Below are 19,151 nucleotides of genomic sequence, written 5' to 3'. Positions count from 1 at the left end.
CGCCTGCCGATGCAGGGGACACGGGTTCATGCCCCGGTCCGGGAAGATCCTACATGCCGCGGAGTGGCTGGGCCCGTGAGCCATGGCCGCTGAGCCTGCGCGTCTGGAGCCTGTGCTTCGCAACGGGAGAGGCCACAACAGTGAGAGGCCCGTGTACCGCAAAAAAAAAAAAAAAAAAATGTCAATCTCAGAGCTAGGATTACAGATTTAACTCCCCCCTAGTCTTCTGTTCCATAGGTTATCAAGAGAGTTATTTGGGTGAAAGGTGGGCCACTATGACCAGAAGCTCTACTTTACTAGCTGGAGGCTGATCACAGAAGACCCATTGGACTTAATTTGTAGCATTTTACCTTCACGCCAGAAAGAATTCCACTACCAGATACATGGCACAGGAAATATCCTTTATTATTCTGTACACTTAATTTTCCATGAAGAGAACAGCTTTTAAAATAAACGCACACACCAGATATAGAAATATGCATGACATTGGAACAGTCCATGACACAGGGCACCACTGAAAGAGTCCTTATTTACATAAAAGTGGAGAAACAGAGGGAGGAGGGCGGGAACCCCAAAAGCTACTTCACATTCACCAGAGTTTTGGTGACTTCTATGATCGCAGCTACAGCCATGCTGCACATCGCAGAGCTGTGGATTTTGGGACTCATGAGAGCATGACAACTTACCCTCAAATTCCGCAAAACAAAAGGGTTGGATTTATTTTTTAAAATACCAAGTGTTTCTGGCATCAGTTGCAGAAATATTGTCGAAAGAGGAACTACTGAATGTCCAGAAAAATCATAGTTCTGATATGTCTGCTCAGTAGTAGGTTATTGGTCACTAGATCATTCTGGAATGTCCTAAAGTAAACCGTGTGCTTCCTTCATTGTAAATTTACAACAATAACATTGTTACGGAGACAGGAAATTTTATTTACTGGATGGGACCTTTGATCTCTGATCCAACCCTTGCTTTTACAGACAGAGAACTCTGAAGCCCACAGAGGTGGAGACCCTCTCCCCAGGTGACCCAGTAAGACAGCCGTAGACCCAGGTCCATGCAACTCTAAATGCTGTGCTGTTTCCCCCACGCCACACTCCCTCTCTGTTCTTCTCCCTTCCGTGGCTTTCAAAGGAAATAAAGAAATGAAGCGAGCTCAGTGGGCTTCTTACTAAGAAATTATATCTTTGGTAAGAATGTTTGGTCTCACATTAACGGGATCATTTGGCAAGAGACTGGCTCCCACCTGGGCCGGAACCCCTCTGAGAATTAAGGCAGCTTTTAGGACCTTTATTTGGCATGATATTTGGCAAGAGTTGGCAGGTCCCCTTCTCCTCTGTCTCATTCGCATCTAGAATGAAGACCGACTCACAGGTAGACACTAAATGATATAATTAGACGTTGAGTAGATGTTAACGGGATGGTATTAAACAGATATTTTTACACTTCATGGAAAATAATAATTCCTTAAAAAATCTGGTAAAGTATCAAAAGTGCTCTATACAGTACACAGGAGCACCCTTATCCCGGATAACCTCTACTATCAAAAACAAGGCCTCAAATAAGAAGTCAAACATTACTTATGATAAAGCCCATGCTCCCTCTCCAGCGAGTGTGGGTGAAAGGTGAACCCAGAAGGTCTGCCAGCACCTCCTCGAAAATGTCCACGGGTGCCCCGGGTCCCCCCATCTCCAGAGCCCCTCCCCAGGCTCGGGAGCCAACTTCCCCCGCAAGGCAGCACCCCTGGGTTGGTTGGTGTTGGTTCAGGTAGCACCACATCTCTGATTCGCCTTCGGACAAATGTCTGGAGGCAGAAGGGCCACGAGCAGATGGCAAAGAGCAAACGTCAGGCTCTCTCTGAAGGGTGCCCCTGATACACAGGCTTTTCTGACTCATTTCTGCCAAGTAGGCTCAGCTTTTCACAACCCACTGTTCCCTAGAGTGATTATTTTCATCAAAGGAGAGCAGCTAAATCATTTCCTCTCTAGCAACCAGTTAGAGGAAAATAAATGACATCCCCCCACGCCCCCCTTCTTCCAACACATTGTTCTTTTGCTAAGAAATATGCCTTGGCCACTTGACTGGATGGATTTTTGTTTATGTTTAATGACAGCCCTGGGTGGGGTGAACCATATTGTGCTGGGAATTTCAAAGTGCTCTCAGCTGAGAGTCAGGGGCTCTGACTTGAGGGTCCAACTGGATCCCTTAGTAGCTGGGGAACCTTGAGCAAGAATGACTGAAATGCTGGACCTTGGTTTTCTCACCTGCAGAATGGGGACACAGAAGCCAGCCCTGCAGTACTTGCTGGGCGGATGGGAGTAAACGTGGATGAAAGTGCTTTGTTACAAACAAACAAACAAGCTGTCACACCTAGGGAGGAATTACCCTTCACGGGGGCGGGTGGATTCAGTCACTTGTGAGGCCAAATTCCATCAGTGACGGGTCACCTTGCTCTCATTCCCAGACCCCTACCTGTTTGTTCCACTCTGTTGGATGCTCCCAGGCCCCCTCTTTTTCAGGGTCCAAGATACCTGCCACTTGGGCTGTCTCAGATTTTGAACTGAACGTTTTATATGGAGAGATCCAAGGTCTCCTGATTTTCCTACTTTTCTTTAAAGAATGCCATAAGGACCCTGTCCCTGGGAGAAAACCACCGCCATGCCCCCAGCCAGCCCATCTTCCACAGACTGCATGATCGATAGATTAGGCTCAGTGACACCCCACTTTCCCCAAAAGCACCTTTTGGATGTGTGTCACCCTCTACTCCCAGTGGAAATGATGTGGCCTTTTTTTTTTTTGCCCAAGATTCTGCAACAGGGGCTCCCACAGTCAGGACAATAACCCACAACTCTAGATTGCCAATGAGAGCGTAAGAAACTCAGACCATATGTTAAAAAAAAAAAATGCAAATGGATGCCACCGACTTACCAACTACAAATCGCTTCTCTGAATGAGCTGAGACCAGCCACCAGCACCACCAGAGGGCACCACTTATAAGTTTGTATCAGAAATCAACCTGAAATTCTCTACAACCGCCAACCTGCTCCGTCAATTGAGACTATTCTCCCCTCAACCTGAGTGACCGGGGTGCTATATGCTTGGTTCCATGCTGCCCTCCGCGGTGCAAAGTACGGCCCATGAGGAGAGACAAAGGGAGTTTTCAGGGCCCACTTCCCATCACTTGAGACTTCTGGTCCAGGCTGGGTGGGATTTCCCAGGGACAGGCTTTGCAGGTGTCTGTGAACAATACAGAAACAGGCAGCCTGTCGGGCTGCCCTTGGACACCCACCTGGCCCCGTGAGGACAGCAGAGGATCCCGTAGCGGAGACATGCAGCTGGCCTTGCTGGGTTCCTGTCCTGAGTCCCCCAGGAAGGTCTCAGGAGCCACAGGTAGGTTCCTGAGCTCCGTGCATCTGACAGAGCGAGACCCGCATGTGGTCTCTACAGACTTGTCTGCTGCTTCTGCAGAAGCCACTCACTGTGACACCCATAGCTCTGGACCCTCTGAGCGCCAGAAACCAGAAGAATATTCCAGAACACACACAAATCAAACCCAGGTCAACCAGAGTGAAAACTAACTATGAAGATTTCTGCTCACGACCCCCCAGAGCTTCTATCCACGGACTTCATAACAGCGACAAATATCCCCAAGCTCCCCAACCAAGGTCCAGACAACAGAGCACTAACCGGGGCAGACGAGAGAGGCAAGATCTCTGTACCTCCCAAACTCAGCTGGGCTTTTTATTTGTGTTTTGGTTTTACAGTGTCTGACCAAAAAGCAACATCCTCTGTCTGATCTGGTGGACTGAGGATTTCTTCTGCGGCCCAAAGTACCAGCAAACGAGGTGGGGAGTCCTTCCCAAGCCCGTGGACGTCAGCTCGGGCCGGTTCCCACACTGGGTGAGACTTCCTCAAAACTAAAGAGGTTCGACGGAAGTCATTTTTCCTGTTCCCTCCTCTCCTCCTCTCCCACAAGGCTTACCAATCCAAGCTCACAGCCCTCAGGCCAGGTGAACAGAAAGTGAACGAAAACCAGGTCACTAAATCAGTTGTTAACTTGGAAAAGAGCAAGAGGGGGGTCGGAGAGGAATCCCCAGACAGTGTCTGGGGTAGTAGGAAACCTTTGACCTGAACGTTGGTGCAGCAGGGTTCCTCCTCGGGGTCAGATTCAGATGGCCAGCCAGTGTTCCAACTGCAGAGGAAGACGGCAAGGCTGTTAGGCCAGGGCCAGGGCAGGCAGGGACTGAGGGACAAGGGCCAGCTGAGAAGGGCAGTAAGACACATGGAGGGGCAGAAAACACAGCTGTTTCCTTCAAAGACTCGCAGAACACGCAGGCCAATCCCCTAATTGTCACACGCACCCAGAAAGGGCCAAGGAGCCTTCACAAAGTCACACAGTAAGTCTGAAGCAGGGGGGCTCACCGGGACCCTCCTGGCTCCCCCACCCCCATATTTTACAGGGGAAAAGGGTAGGACTCAGGTCAACACGTTATTGATGTACCTACAGCACTTGCTTCAAGATAAGAAATCCTCAGCCTAATTTGGGGATACTCCGTGGTCACAACTCAAAGAGGGAGAACCGAGTTTAGGAAAGTCTGGGCATTTGGTATCTCAGGACCAAGGAGTGGAGGGGCAGGCGACAGCTGGTAGAAGGCAGAAGACAGGCCCCTCTCCTCCGGTTCGTAACATCACACCCCCAGGGGCTATAGCCCACAGCTGCTCTGGGTTTTCTGGAGTGTGGTGTGTGGTCTTGCCTCCGATAGCACAGCAGGGAGCAGTAGGGCCCCGCCCCGTGGCCCCCATCAAAATGGTCCAAGCTGCACCTACTTGGAACTGCCTGACGTCCCTCTGGGCCACCAGGTGATGCTCGTTCTCTGGGGTGATGCCATAGGCCAGTCTCTGTGAAAGGATGGAGAAGGGGAGGAGGCCTCAGCTTGGCCCAGGGACACCCTTCCAGCAGCCCAGAGGACACCACACATCAGGGCCACCTGCTATTTGGCCCTGAAGTCTCACATGGACAGCAGGAGAGGTTCGTACAAGACACTCCCCACCCTGGTTAGTTCACTTTGAGACATTCATCCAGTGAATGTTTATTGAGTCAATGACTGTAGTCACACACTGGCCTAGGCCCTGGGGATCCAGAGCTGAAGGTCACCCACACATTTTGCTTTGGGAGAGCTTACAGCTCAGGGAAGGGGCTGACACTGAACAGAAAAACACACAGGCAGTTTTACAACCACGATTGGAGTCAGTGCTGCAGAGGACAAGTTCAGAGCACAATGAGAACTCAGTGATGGGACCTCAGCCCTGCCTGGGGATTGGGACCGCCTCCTTGGGCTGTAGACACAGGGTGGACTCAGGGAATGCGTCTGGAGTCAATGTCTGATCACTAGAGGGGGATCCCAAAGTGTAGAGAATAAAAAGCTCAAAGCAGGTCCTGGTTCCACGTCCGGGATGAGCTCACAGAACATGGATCCTCCCAGTGACCCAGAGGTTCCTGGACTTTGGGATTTCATGGACAGGAAACATGTCACAGGGGGAGGGGGTCCCAGCCCTGCCTGGGACCCTCTGCCCTAAGTTCCTGTACAGCTCACTCCTTTATGTCCTCCTGTGTCTTTCTGTCCCCTCATGAGAACATGAGCTCCGGGGAGTGTGTCTAGAGCTGAGGATACTGCCTGCCCCGTACAGATTCTCAGTAGATATCTGTGAAGGGAGTGGATAAAGGAATGAAAGGATGAGATCTTTATAAGTAAGGGCATGAGGAAATGACTATCACCATTATTTATAAAAGAAAGGGCATTTAACAACCAAACTATAGGAAAGACATAATTTTAATGAAAACGCAGATCATGCGTATATGTACCTGCAATGTACACAGGTCAAAGAAGAAAATGTATTTTGGAAGTCTCTGGTTTAGGCTGATCAGGTATCAGGTTCACAATAGAAGCAGGTGAAAGCCAAGATACAAGGTCACGGTGAGTTTGGATGGGGAGAGTGGGGGACATCTGGGGACATGACAAACCTTAGGAGGTGGGACACGGGAGTGGGCACAGTTAATGCAGATTAACTGCTCTTTAGGGGACTGGAGGGCTGAGCTCCTCACATAAACAACAGTAGGAACAGAGTGGGAGCACACGGTGCATATGACGTTCAACACGATAGCAGGTGCCGCGTGGTGACCATCTACCGTGTGCCAGGCCCTGCGCTAAGCACTTCCTTTCACCTTTCAAGGTCTGTATGATTACCCCAGGTTACAAATGTGGAACCTGAGGCTTGGGGGTAAATAACGTGGCCAACGTGGCAGGTCCGTCTGACTCTAGATTCCGTGTCCTTCTGTCTCCCTCTCTCACCCCAGCGGGAATGACTCGGGATGCCCCCTCCCGTGCTGTCCCCCACCCTCCCCCAGGCTCGGCCCAGAGCTCACCTCGCGAAGGGAGCCCCGCGTGCTGAGGAACTTGTAGACGACGTAGGCAGGCACCAGGACCATGGAGGAGCCCGCGATGCCCCACCCGACCCAGTTGGCCCAGAGTGGGAAGATGTAGTCATCGTAGGTGAGCGGCTTGAAATTGATGATGCTCACGACCACCACAAACTGGGGGGAAGGGACAGAAGGAAGAGGGAGAGAGACAGGGAGAGGGGAGAGAGAGGGAAGGAGGCGGGAGAGAGGGAGAGATGCAGAGAGGGACCAGAGGGAAGTGAGGGCCAGCGTGTGAGATGGATGCAGGAATGGAGAAGATAAGGAAGAAGGGAGATTGAGAGAGAAAGGAGGAAGAATCCAAGTAAGGAAGGATAACAAAAAGGAGACAAAGAAACAGGAGCAATACAAAGAGAAGAAGACTAGAAAGGTGACCTTGGAACTGAGTGGTGGCACAGACAGCCCCCGGCCCAGACCTGGCCCCAGGCTGGCGACCCCTCTCATGTGCAGCCTCCTGGGAATCAACAGGGCGGAGCATCCTGAGCATCTGTCTGCGTGACCAGGGCCCTGCATCCCAACCTCCTCCCCTTAGAAGCAAAGATCCCCACCCCCACCCTCACCCCAGACACACAGCACCCCTCACCCGAGGATGCCCAACCACGCACTACACACCAGGAGGAACGCAGGGCTGACAAACTTCCAGCAGAGTCTCCAGTACAGGCCCGGCTTGAACCCCATCATCTGCTGGATGTCGTTGCTGAACCTGTCCACACCTGCGCACACACAGGGCAGGCCCATCACAGCAGCCCCTGCAGAGCCTGGGGCCACCCCTGCTGCCTTCCCAAGAGGGTCTGTCCCCAGGTGGACAGCAGAACAGTATCTCCTAAGACAGGGATACCCTGGCACTTAGGAGACCTGGGGACAGGCACTTGGCTGGTTCAGAACAGGGGAGAGAACACACTCAGGGGTAGCATCCCCTGGTAGGTGCCGCCCCAATTCCTTTTTCAGAGGGAAAACCAGGGCTCGGGGAGGGGAGGGGACTTGGCCCTGGTTACACAGCCAGGGTGGCCTGACTCCAAAGCCCAGCTCTTTCCTCCCGCTCCCTCCCTCTTAAAACAATGATGGCTGTGTATATAGAACTTTCCCCGACTTTAATCTGGTACAAGAGACCAGACTCTTTCCAATGAGTAGAAAAGAGTGAGTGACACATGGGGAAAAATGAACAATGACAACACATATCACTTTCTACCATGTTCTCCCCATTCAGCTCTGGAATAAGGTTGCCAGAGAAGATAGAGGACACTCAGTTACATTTGAATTTCGGAGAGACAACAAAAGTCATTTTAGTTTAAATAATTTCATGCAATATTTGGGACATATACTAAAAAATGATTCATTATCTGAAATTCAAGTTTAACTGGATGTGTCGTATCCCAGATTTGCTAAACCTGGCAACTCTACTCTAGAGTGAATTACATGGCTTGAGGAGCAGCATCTTCCTCTGAGTTCCTCTCTAACAGCTGACACTGATGCCTTTGGGGCCCTTGCCTCCTACTTTTAAAGGGAGCTCATGCAAAGATGAGCTGAGGGCTGGAAGAGCTGTGCCCAATAAGCAACTTGCTCAACTCTGGGATCAGCCAGTGACTGCCCTGGAAATGGAAAGCCCCTTTGCACCTCCAGGTGAAAAGGCTCCAGAAGCACATGGGGCCCGAGGCTTTTCCACACGCTCAGGACCCAGCACGTACCATAAAACCAGGAGACGCCTATGGCCTCCATGAGCACAGCAAACAGAATGGAGGTTCCCGCCGCAAACGTGTCCAGCAGGGTCAGCACGTATATTCCACCCTGGGGCATGGACAGAGAAAGCCTGAGGCCATGATGGATAGAAATGGCTATCAACTGTTACATCCATCAAAATTGAGCTGTCCCCTGTCCCGCTCAGTCAGAACCCACACCCACCCCCAACACAGGTAATGGGGTTTCTGGTGCTACTGTGTTGCTGCTACGTATTCTGTGTATTCACTGGGTCTGAGGGTGGGGACTTCAGCCAGTAAAAAGCAAGATGGATTTTATCAATGAAAAAAAAAATGTTGCCTGCCACGTCAGTAAACAAAAGATGTTGCAGCCATCACATTATAGCCACCCCTCTGAAGGTGAGCTCTGAGGGAATTCAGGATAGAAACAGGATGCCCGCCATCTAGCAGTCAGCAAAAAGCTCGGATACTGGCCCTAGATAGCTGAGGTCCATATCAAAGGAATGATTTCAGTGAGCCCAAACTCTTGCATCTTCCCATACATGGAAAAGCATGAGATTCCTTAACTTGAGACGTCTGGTTTTCTTTAGTCAACAGTAATCTTTTGATGTAACAAATACCTGGTCTTTGTTGCAAAAACTCATGTATCCTGGATCCTCCCTTACCTCTCTGGAGCAGTCGCTCAGAGCTATCTGAGATGCTGTGTCCCAGGCTTAAGTCCTCAGTTTTGTCCACCGAACAAAACATAATTCTCAGCTTTCAGGTTGTGCACTTCCTTCAGTTGGCAGTTTAAAATGGACTTTTGCTGTCCCCCCAAACCAACAAGCAGTTGAAAGATTTGTCTGGATATCCTCAGGCTCAGAAGGGACAGATAACAATGGGGTGTAACCCTAAGGGACTGGGCCACGGAGTTCAGGATACCAGGCGCTGCCATGGTTCCCCTGAGCTCACCCTAGCCCTACCTCCCAGCTTCAAGTCTGGGAATATCTGGCTGGATTGAAATGCAGCCTCAGAAGCCCCAGGTGACCCAGAGCCCAGCCCCCCCTCACCTTGGTTATGCAAAACAGGGCCAGAAGGAAGGTTCCAAAGGAGACACCAAATGTGAAGAGTTTCCGGTGTCGTTTCAGGACCTGGAAGTCGTCGGCCAGGCCCGTGATGACCGCCTCCATGCCTCCCATCTGAAGGGAACCAGGCAGGTGGGATACAGAGGTGAATGAAAAATGTTGTCCAACATATCAGCAAACAAAGGATGCTGCAGCCATCAAGCCATCAGCCACTACTGCTGCCCCCGCAAAGGTGCACCTGAGGGGACTCAGGATGGGAAAGAAAGGATACTGGCTCTACGTAGATCTGGTGCATATCAAAGGAATGATTTCAATGAGCCCAGACTCTTGCATCTTCCCATATATAGAAAAGCGCTAAATTCATTAACTTGAGATGTCTGGTTTTGTTTAATTAACAGTAATCTTTTGATGCTCTGACCACCTGGTCTTTGTTGCAAAAACTCCTACATATCCTGGCTCCTCCCTGACCTCTTCAGAGCAGTCCCTCAGAGCGATCTGAGAGCCTGCCTCCCAGGCTTGAAGTCCCCAGAAAGTCTGCCAACTGAAACATAATTCTCAACTTTTAGGTTGTGCACTTTTTTTTTTTTTGGCCGCACCACGCGCATGCGGGATTGTTAGCTCCCGAACCAGGGAGTGAACCCATGCCCCCTGCAGTGGAAGCTCGGAGTCTTAACCACTGGACCACCGGGGAAGTCCCAGGTTGTGCATTTTTTTTCAGTCAACACAGGAGTGAGGGACTCTCTGAACCCCGGTCTCAGGCCTCCCGGCTCCCCTGGACCTCTCGCAGCCCTGGACTCATGAACCCTGGAGGCTGCCTTGCTTCTCTAGAGAAATCAGCAGATCCTCCCTTCTCCCCATCCTCTCACCCTACTTCTGCCCTGTTCTCAGCCAACCTCAGAACTCAGCAACCATGTGGGAGAGGGTGAAGAGATAACTCCTGTCTCCCCCTTATCAACAGGGACCTGACTCCTGTCCGCTCACTCAGCCTAAGTGGATGCTGATGAAATACCGTGGGAAGAGTGGTTGGTTAGAGAACAAGAGTTCTAGCCACGCCCTCTCTGAATTCAGTTTCCCATCTGCAAAAGGAGAGCATTGGGCTGGCTTATCTGAGGTCCCTTCTAAGGTAGAGTTCCATGATGTCAAGTAGGTTTCTCTTGGTTCTTGGCTTTGGCCTAAATCTTGCCTTTCTGAGTGAGCACTGATTTCCTCATTTGCATTTAAATAAGGTCTTCTGCAAACAACTACTGATCAGGGGCTTGAATGCGGGGGAACTCTGAGTAGTGTGAGTGTATTTAGGGGAGGGAGGGTCAGGTCTAGTGGTGTCTGTGGGGGGATGGTATCCCCAACCAGGTCACTCACTGAGCTGTCAATTCCCAGAGCCAGGAGCATGACGAAGAACACGACAGCCCAGAACGTGGATCCTGATAGGGTGGAAATGGCTTCTGGGTACAGGATGAAGACCAGGCCAGCTCCTGTAAGAAACATCAAGGACCTCATTAATAGCTGGGACTGTTGGTCTGAGCTGCAGATGATAGGAGAGCATTTTGAGGCCCAAAAAGCCCCAGCCCAGCCCCATGATGTTTGGGCAGTCATGTGTAGATGGAGCAAACCAAGGTCTAAAGATGACTGATGAAACCAGCTTCAGCCTGAGTTCACCTATGCACCAAGGAGGTTGACCTCAAAGAGCCAAGCCAGAGGGCAGTGCCTCTCCTGGACAGCTACAGGCAATGGGCCTCAAACCCCACCTCTGGCACCCCATGAGGGATCCTCTTACTCTCAAAACTCTGTGATTTTCAGAGTCCATCAGAGGCAGCCCCTCCCCAAGTCTTGGCCTGTTTGTGGCCATAAGAATATGAGAAGCAGCGGGGAAGGACACGAGCTGGTTGAACAACTTCAATCGCCTGAGTCTCAGCTTTCTGATCTTTAAAGTGGGTCTATTAACACTTGCCTAGTAACACTGCAAGAACTAACCCAAGATACATCAAGTGCTTAGCACAGGGGCTGGTACAGAGTCAGTGCTCCCAAATCTATCTGGTCTGGCCTGACTCAGAAGATGATTCTGCCTGGACTTCCTACTGATGGCCTCAAAGAAAGTGGGCAGCTGGGAAAGCTCCGTGTCCAGTCCTCTCAGTCCCACAGCCACAGGAGAACTGCTAAGAAAGAGGTGAGTTTTGCAGCCCCCGCCTCCTCAGTGGGCGAGTCTGCCCACCCACCTTCAGTGGCAACATCCTCAATGTTGACCTTGTGTTCATGGGCCATGTAACCAAGGATGGAGAAGATGGCGAACCCAGAGATGAAGCTGGTGACACAGTTGATGGTGCTGGTGAGCAGGGCATCCCTGAGAGAAAAGAAAGCACCGTTAGTTCAAGTGGTCTGACTCTCCCCAACCCCGCTTATGGACTGCTGGATCATCTATGGAATCCACGACTTCAAATGCCAACCCTCTCTTCAGCGTCCCTGCTGCCACATGGGCCCCCAGCACCCCACCATCACAGGGTCAGAACCTGTAGGTGCAGGAAATAGGTCAGCAGCTTCTGGATGAAACACTTTAACACCAGAGCCTGATATCAAACTCTTGCTGGGAAATCGAGGCACCAGCCTCCTTCCTCAACAAACTTTCTGTGGCTCCCCAGTGCCTCCCAACTTTTCACCCAGGCATTCAAGAGCTTTGCTGAGATGACCCAAACTTCTTTCCAGGCTTATTTCCCATGACTCCCCAACACGTACTCTCTGAGCAAACCAGTCAACTTGCCGGTTCACAAACCCACCACCTCCCCTGGCTTTGCTCATGCTGTAAGTTGTCCACTCACTCCACGTCTGCCTATCCCAACCCTAACTATCTTCCAAGGCTCACCTCAAATGCACTTCTGTGCTCTTGCTGACCCCCCATCAGATGGCTGATCACCCCATTTCCTTAGCCTCCCTAAAGCCTGTCCCACTGGTATGCATTCATCCTACTCTGTCTTGTACCAGGGAGGTTATGATTCTGTCTTAAGCCTTTGATAGAGAGGGATGGAAGCAGCCCCATCTGTGCCCATGTCTGAAGCCCTCACAGCACTGGGGCTGCAGGAGGCAGCATTAAATGCTTACAGGACCAGGTGATCTAGAGCATGGTCTTCTGACTCTACGGCACTGAGCAGACTTCTCGTTCTGCTGTGTGGTCTTAAGCTCTGACCCTGCTAGGCCCTCACCCCTCAAGCAACCAGCCTGGATATTCCAACCTTGTCTGCCTGGGCATCAGATGGACAGACAGGCAGTGCTGGCTGCTCTGAAAGCCACACAGTGTCCCTCTGTCCCAGCTACCCACCCTCATGATATCCCAGTGTTAGTGGCCTCGACTTTGCCAGCTCCTCACCCTGCGTCTATCTGGGAGGTGTCCTGAACTGACATATGTTCATCAGGACCCCCATAGGCCATGTTGGAGTTCACGGAACATCCAGGATGGTCTACTCTGCTTCATTTCCCGGGGAAAGAAACCCAAGCAGAAAATTTGACTTGTCCCAGACCAGAGCCCTCTCTCCCATCCCTGCAAGGGTTGATTCCCAGGATTTAGAGCTTTCCAGAGCCCCAGGAAGGATCTTACCTATAGCAGTTGTTGTCAAATTTGTTGTAACTAGCAAATGCAATCAAGACACCAAATCCAGCGCCCAAGGAAAAAAATATCTGAGTTGCAGCATCAATCCATACCTGAAATGGGCAGATAAAGGCCATCACCCTCTGTTTCCACAGAATTGGACTACCTCACTGCTCCAGAAGGGCTGGGAAGTCCCAGGGATGCCCTAAGACCTGAGGAAATGAGGTCTGAACTAGAGATGGGCAGCCATGCAACTCCTGCTCTCCAGCAGCCTGTACAAAATCACTGTGGAGAGAGGCTGGGGTCTCTCTAGCATCTCCCAGCCTTGGGTGGTCGTGAGTGAGTTCACCCCAGAGGAACTCACTGGCTCAATCTGACATCCTGATTTTCAAAGAAAGTTAATAAACAAAATGTTCTAGACTAGAATGTGGATAGGGCAAGGGCAAAGGGTTATGACTATCTCAGCGGTTATGGAGACAACATCTTCAGAAAGGGGTAATGATTCCTAGTAGCTTCTACCAACTCATAGACAGTGGTGACTCCTTGGTGGCCAGTCGGGTCTACTTCCTTCATCTTTTGGATGATGAAACTGCATGGCTGGAAGCCCGGAGATCTGAGCTCCTCTCCAACCTCTCAGCCTCATGGTCTTGCCCTGGTCAATTTCACTGTCTATATCTCAGTTTCCTCATCTGTACAGTGGGGATAATTTTACCTAGCTCACCAGGACTAAGTCACAATTCGGATTTGTGAGACTTCTGTCATCTCCCCACTCGTGCTATTCTAGACTTCCCCTGCTTTGTAAGCAAAGGGTGTAATGAGAGAAGCAATCTGACGGAGGAAGATATATCTGCTCCCTGAGACGGCACTCAGGCTGAGTTTCTACTGTCCAGAAAGACTTAGGATATTTAAACAATGCAGAACAGATAGAACTCTGACTTGCTTCACAATTTACAAGGCTGTTTCATGTCTTATGCTCTGTTATTTTTCTGACAGTTACTAAGGAAGTAGGGTTTTCTCTTGGTTACTGGGCTGTAACCCAGAGTTGTGCTAGGACAATGGGAGGTGTGTACTGGGAGGCATCCGTCCTAATCCTATGTTGATCTTGCCTGCCAGGATTATTATGGGTTCAAGTAGAGTGTGGAGAAGTCTTTGGGGATTATGAGGGGAAATACTGAGGTGTGGTCACTGAGGCAGACGCGAGGGAGGAGGTTGGAAATAATCTCAGCTGTGATTTGAAGATGCTCAAGGCACTAGGAACCTCTAAGATTGTCCCTGTTCCCAGCCTCACCATGCTATTTTGGACTCCACTCCAAAGTCACCCCACCTTCATTGTAATCGCTGCCTCTGGGCAGGACAGTGAGCTGGAGGGGTACCAGAGGCCAGAGTTGGAGACCAGAGTAGAAATAGGGCTAGGGTGGCTGGGGTGAGGCTGGGGCCACGGCACAGGGCAGAGGTAAGAACCCAGGACAGGGTATTGCTTTCCTTGAAAGGAGGGGTCTGCAAAGGCCACTCAACAGAACCACAGATCCCGAGCCATCAGAGCTGGACAGGCTCACGGAGACTGTCAGGTGCAAATCAAATTGGCCTTGGTCAGGTAGAGAAGCTGCAGCCCAGAGTGGGAAGGATCCATCCCAGGCTACGCAGAGCTGGGACCAGATTTTCTTTCACTGCCTGTACCGAGAACCCTCCCCAACCCTGGCCCAAGGGTGGGTGGTCACTGGGCACTGACCGTGGCCTCTTTCAGACGGTAGAAGTCGATGTGCAGGTAGGCGTTGATGCCATTGGAAGCGCCGGGCAGTGTGATGCCGTGGACCAGGAGTACAAACAGCACGAGGTAAGGCAGCGTGGCCGTGATCCACACCACCTGGCGGTGGGCAAGGTCGCAGTGAGGGCCCGACTCTGCTGCCAGCGGGGTGGGGGGCTGGCGGGGGGCGAGCCAGTCACACCCTCCCCACACGTTCCTTCACACCGTGCGCGTGCTAAAAGCTCCACCTCTAGGCCAGGCCTGGGGCACTCCAGGACAGAGCGGACAGACCAAGGCTGCACCCAATGAGAAAGTCAGCACCCTGGGGGCACCGCTGCCAAGGAAGCCAAGGCAGTGAGGACGCAGACTCTCTCGGTGCCCAGCGCCTCCTGCTCTACCAGCTTCCTGCACTAACTAGCACCCTCACCTTTACGCCCTCCTTCCTCCCTTCTCTCCCCCTCTCGTTTACCTTCATTCAAGCGTGTCCTCCTAAGCTCACCACCCAGGGAGGGACGTGGCTGGGCAGAAAGCAGAATCCCTGGCTGCTCTTTATTTGGGGATGGATTTAGGGCAAAGACAAACTGCCTCATCCAGAAACCCATAAGGGAAAAAACTGTCCCCAGACTGAAAAGAGCCACCAGCCCACCCTGCCCACGATGAAGAAACAGAGAAGAGAGGTGGGGAGAGGAGAAGGCTGCGTAGGCTTCCTCGCTGTTCCTTCTCACCCCTGACTATACATTAGACGACTCTGGGGGAAGTTACAGACAAAAATGTCCAAGTTCAGACTCCATTTTTGGAGTTTCTGATTTAATTGGTCTGGGATGGGGCTTGCACTCCATGCTTTAAAGGCTCCCTCAGGTGGATGCAGGGGACAAAGCCAGGTGAGGATCATTTATTGAGCAATTTCCATCTGCTAGCCCAGCAGCGAAGACCTCTCACCCCATCCTCCCAGCTGCCCTGGAGGCGGGCAGGATCAGGAACTGCCCTCATTTTGCGGGGTGAGGACACTGAAGCTTAGGGAGCCTCATTCATCCCGAGGTCACCCATTAGTGAATGATGGTGCCGGGACTCCAACTCATCAACCAACACAAAGCTGTGTTCTTAATCACTCACGCTACTGCATGTTTGAGACCCACGTGCAAGTCCTGGCTCTGCCAAGACGGCTGTGAAACCCTGTCCCTCTCTCGGCCTCAGCTTCCCCATCTGTACAAGCAGGCTGGAGCACATGGCTTTGGAGAACCTTCCAGTTCAACACTTAGGCGTTTGGTACAGGCTTGTAGTTTCTAAGTGCTGGTTCAGCCAACACCTATGAGTGGGGGGTGGGCAGACAGGACTCCAGGGCGGCAAGCAGCACTGTGTGCACACTTGCCCGAGGCCCTGGGGGCTGACTGGCCTCCGCCCTCTACCCTGCGGTGGTCGGTGGGCCAGGGTCACAGAGTGTGTGGTCTGCGGTAACCCCTTTCCCTGATTCAGACTGTACCTCGCCCCCCAGTATCCCAGTGCCGGCTGTGGAGCCATCTTCCCAAGAACAGAGCCTTCACCGGCCAAGACAGGAAGTTTGAACACTTGCAATTCATTTCAGGCCAGCTCTGTGGCTTTGGCAGCCTGCTAAGAAAAGATCCGTGTCCTGTTCCAGACGTAGTCTGGGAAGAAATAAGCAATGCTCTTGGTTTTCTCATGAGCCAGAGTATAAAAACAATGAAAGACAGGACACTGCAATGTCCTGCATGAAGTTCCTTATTCTAGAAAGCCCCTCCCTATGGACTGCAGGGGTCCTCGCCTGCTCTGGAGGCAAAATGTGGGCAGGGACTTCAGGCGGCAAGTTTCCATCTGCGGGGGGCTTCCTAGGGCAACACTCCTGCCCCACTCGTCATTACATTCCTCAGGGGAGGGCGTGAGTCCTCCTCCTCCAAAGGTGACTTTGCACAAAGAAACGGAGCATGCGAGTCTCCCCTCCTTTTCTCTTTAGCATCAGTCTCCCCATAGACAACTCAGGCTTGCTCCAGCCAAGTGCTATACAAGGTGGGGCAGGCTGTGGCGATGTGGCGATGGCTACAGGAAACTTAATCTTGAGGTGTAATATTAGAAGCCCGTGGTGGCCCCTCACCCAGGCCGGCAGCAGTAGTAGAGTTCATACACCTTCTGCAGCTCTGCTGCCTGCAGAGGCCAGGAAAGCCCTGCTTTCGATACCCAGGAGAGGCACAGAGAGACTGGACAAGGCTGGCCTGGGGCTTCTGTAGTTTTGCTTGCAGCTGAAAACCCTTTCCCTCTGCCCCATCTCTACCTGACCTAGCCCAATGCCACCTTCTCCATGGTCTTTGCAGACCCTCTCAGTCTGAAGAGCTTCCTTCTTCCACTAATGTAACATCTTATGGTTTTTGGACCATGGGAACTCATGGTAAGAAAAACCTTATTTATCGAGACGTATGGGTTGCTATAACTGAAATGCAAAAATTCCACAAGACATCTCTATCTTTAGTATGTGCAATGCACACTGTTATTATCTAGACGATTTCATTTTGAAAAATTGTGGTGACCCACTAAATTGATTTAATGACAGTTGAAAAACCCACAGTTTGTATCTCAATTAAAGTGCAACCTACCTGATGTAAAATTGTTTTCAAGGTAAAGTTAAGTTTTTTAAAAAGCAAGATCTATAATAGTGTGTATAGTTTGTGACCATTAGTGTTTATTGAAAGGGGGACACACATATGTCTCTGAACGGAGATGCAAGAAAATAATAACATTGACCTACACCTACCTGGCTATAACACACATAATACTACAATCAATTGAATCTGTCTTATTTCTTCTTGCATCACTAGTACTAGCATCAAGCCCGGCACATAGTAGGTATCCATAAATGTTTACCAAGTTGAATTCAAAAGAACACTTAACGAAGTTCCCCAAACTTATTTACCCACCTACCCTTCTTCCTCCCTTCCCTTCTTTCCTCACTACTCTGTCAATAAATATTTACTGAAGACCTACTATGTGTCAGGTGTTGGGATGGTTGTGGTCCTAGCCTGGTTTTGCTCTATCTTAGAATTCCTCCAAGCCCTGGTCTGCATTTCATTTGGGTTCTTCCTTGGGGCAGATACCATGTCTCCAATACGCTGATAGGAAGTTCCACTTCAGGCTCTTGTCAAATTTCATTCCCGTTGGCTGCTGGTCCCCTGTCACTATCTTTGCTATCTATGGCATAACCAAGACTTTAGGAGAACCAGAGAGAACCCTGATGAACCCCACTTTTCAAAATCAGTTGCCTAGGGCTTCCCTGGTGGCGCCATGGTTAAGAATCTGCCTGCCAACGCAGGGGACAGAGTTTTGATCCCTGGTCAAGGAAGATCCCACATGCCGCGGAGCAACTAAGCCCATGCGCCCCCACTACTGAGCCTGCGCTCTAGAGCCCGCGAGCCACAAGTACTGAGCCCGTGTACCACAACTGCTGAAGCCTGTGAGCCTAGAGCCCGTGCTCCGCAACAAGAGACACCACTGCAATGAGAAGCCTGTGCACCACAAGGAAGAGTAGCCCCCGCTTTACACAACTAGAGAAAGTCCACGTGCAGCAATGAAGACACAACACAGACAGAAATAAATAAATAAAATAAATTAAAAAAAATTCAAAATCAGTTGCCTAATGAAGGTTCTCATAAATTCATGCCTACCTGATTATTGTTGCCTTGTAACCCCCAATGAACATACACACTGTGTGTTCCACACTGACTCTGGGCTTTACCACAAGACTTATCTTGTTCATTGGGACAATAGCAAGCATGATGAAAACAGAGACTGGAAGAGCTACTTGTACATTGGGGCTTGTCTGCTTGGAACATGCTCTTGGAACTCAGCCATCATGCTGTGACATACCCAAGCTACAGGGCAAGGCTGTATGGAAACTACCCAAGTTGCTCTGGTTGACAGCTCCAGTTAAGCTCCCAGCCAGTACTAACTGCCATCCATGAGTGTTAGCCATCTTGGAGGTTCCAGCCCAGTCAATCCCCCAGACATGTAGCTCAGGCAATATCACATGGAGCAGAAGAACCACCTTGCTGAGCCCAGTCAACCCACAGAATCATGAGAGGTAATAAAATGGCTGTTATTTTACAGCTCTACATCTTGAGGTATTTTGTTACACAGCGATAGCTAACCAAAACACTGGACAGAATATTTCCCAGCTACAGCCTCTTTAATACAGCCAAGCTCCACATGGACCCATAGGGTCCAAATGGAGCTGTTGTTCTCATGATATTCGTCAGGCTCAGAATCAATGTGGGCCATGACCTGAGTATACTCCACCATGAGGTGCTGACTATGGGGGGCACTGTCACCTAAGTCAGAATGCCAACTCTGGCAGGCTCTCCTAGGTCATCAAATCCTGTGCTCCTCTCTCCAGGAAACGTAGACCCTTGCGAGCACTCCGCACTGTGTCAGAGGATGCCCCAGGATTCATCTAGATATCTTCTGGAGCATTCTCATTTACTCAAAAATTCAGAGGTGGGAACAATCAATTTTATGGTGAAGGAAATGGTTATATGCTAGAGAAGGCTGCAATATTTGCATGCAGTTTTAGTCCAGAATTTAAGATTTATCAAACACA

The 19,151-nt window shown here is 50.7% G+C and overlaps 1 protein-coding gene across 1 annotated transcript in view; it reads right to left on the bottom strand.

Moving 5' to 3' along the window:
* Positions 1-4,168: 4,168 nt before the first annotated feature.
* Positions 4,169-19,151, bottom strand: part of SLC6A2 (solute carrier family 6 member 2) — a gene marked incomplete at its 3' end in the record, with an annotated part of 36,275 nt that continues 21,292 nt past the window's right edge. Inside the window, exons 5-14 of the mRNA XM_082677810.1 lie at positions 14,537-14,671; positions 12,817-12,920; positions 11,447-11,571; positions 10,593-10,705; positions 9,219-9,347; positions 8,161-8,260; positions 7,088-7,188; positions 6,425-6,592; positions 4,828-4,899; positions 4,169-4,192 (exon numbers count right to left, since the gene is read on the bottom strand). Of these exons, the coding sequence (XP_082533936.1) occupies positions 4,169-4,192; positions 4,828-4,899; positions 6,425-6,592; positions 7,088-7,188; positions 8,161-8,260; positions 9,219-9,347; positions 10,593-10,705; positions 11,447-11,571; positions 12,817-12,920; positions 14,537-14,671 (1,071 nt within the window). The remainder of the gene's footprint in view (positions 4,193-4,827; positions 4,900-6,424; positions 6,593-7,087; positions 7,189-8,160; positions 8,261-9,218; positions 9,348-10,592; positions 10,706-11,446; positions 11,572-12,816; positions 12,921-14,536; positions 14,672-19,151) is intronic.

The sequence above is a fragment of the Grampus griseus genome, assembly GCF_964374135.1.
Source record: "Grampus griseus genome assembly, chromosome: 19".
In the NCBI taxonomy this organism is placed as follows: domain Eukaryota; kingdom Metazoa; phylum Chordata; class Mammalia; order Artiodactyla; family Delphinidae; genus Grampus; species Grampus griseus.
This window is presented reverse-complemented; position numbering and strand designations above follow the sequence as displayed.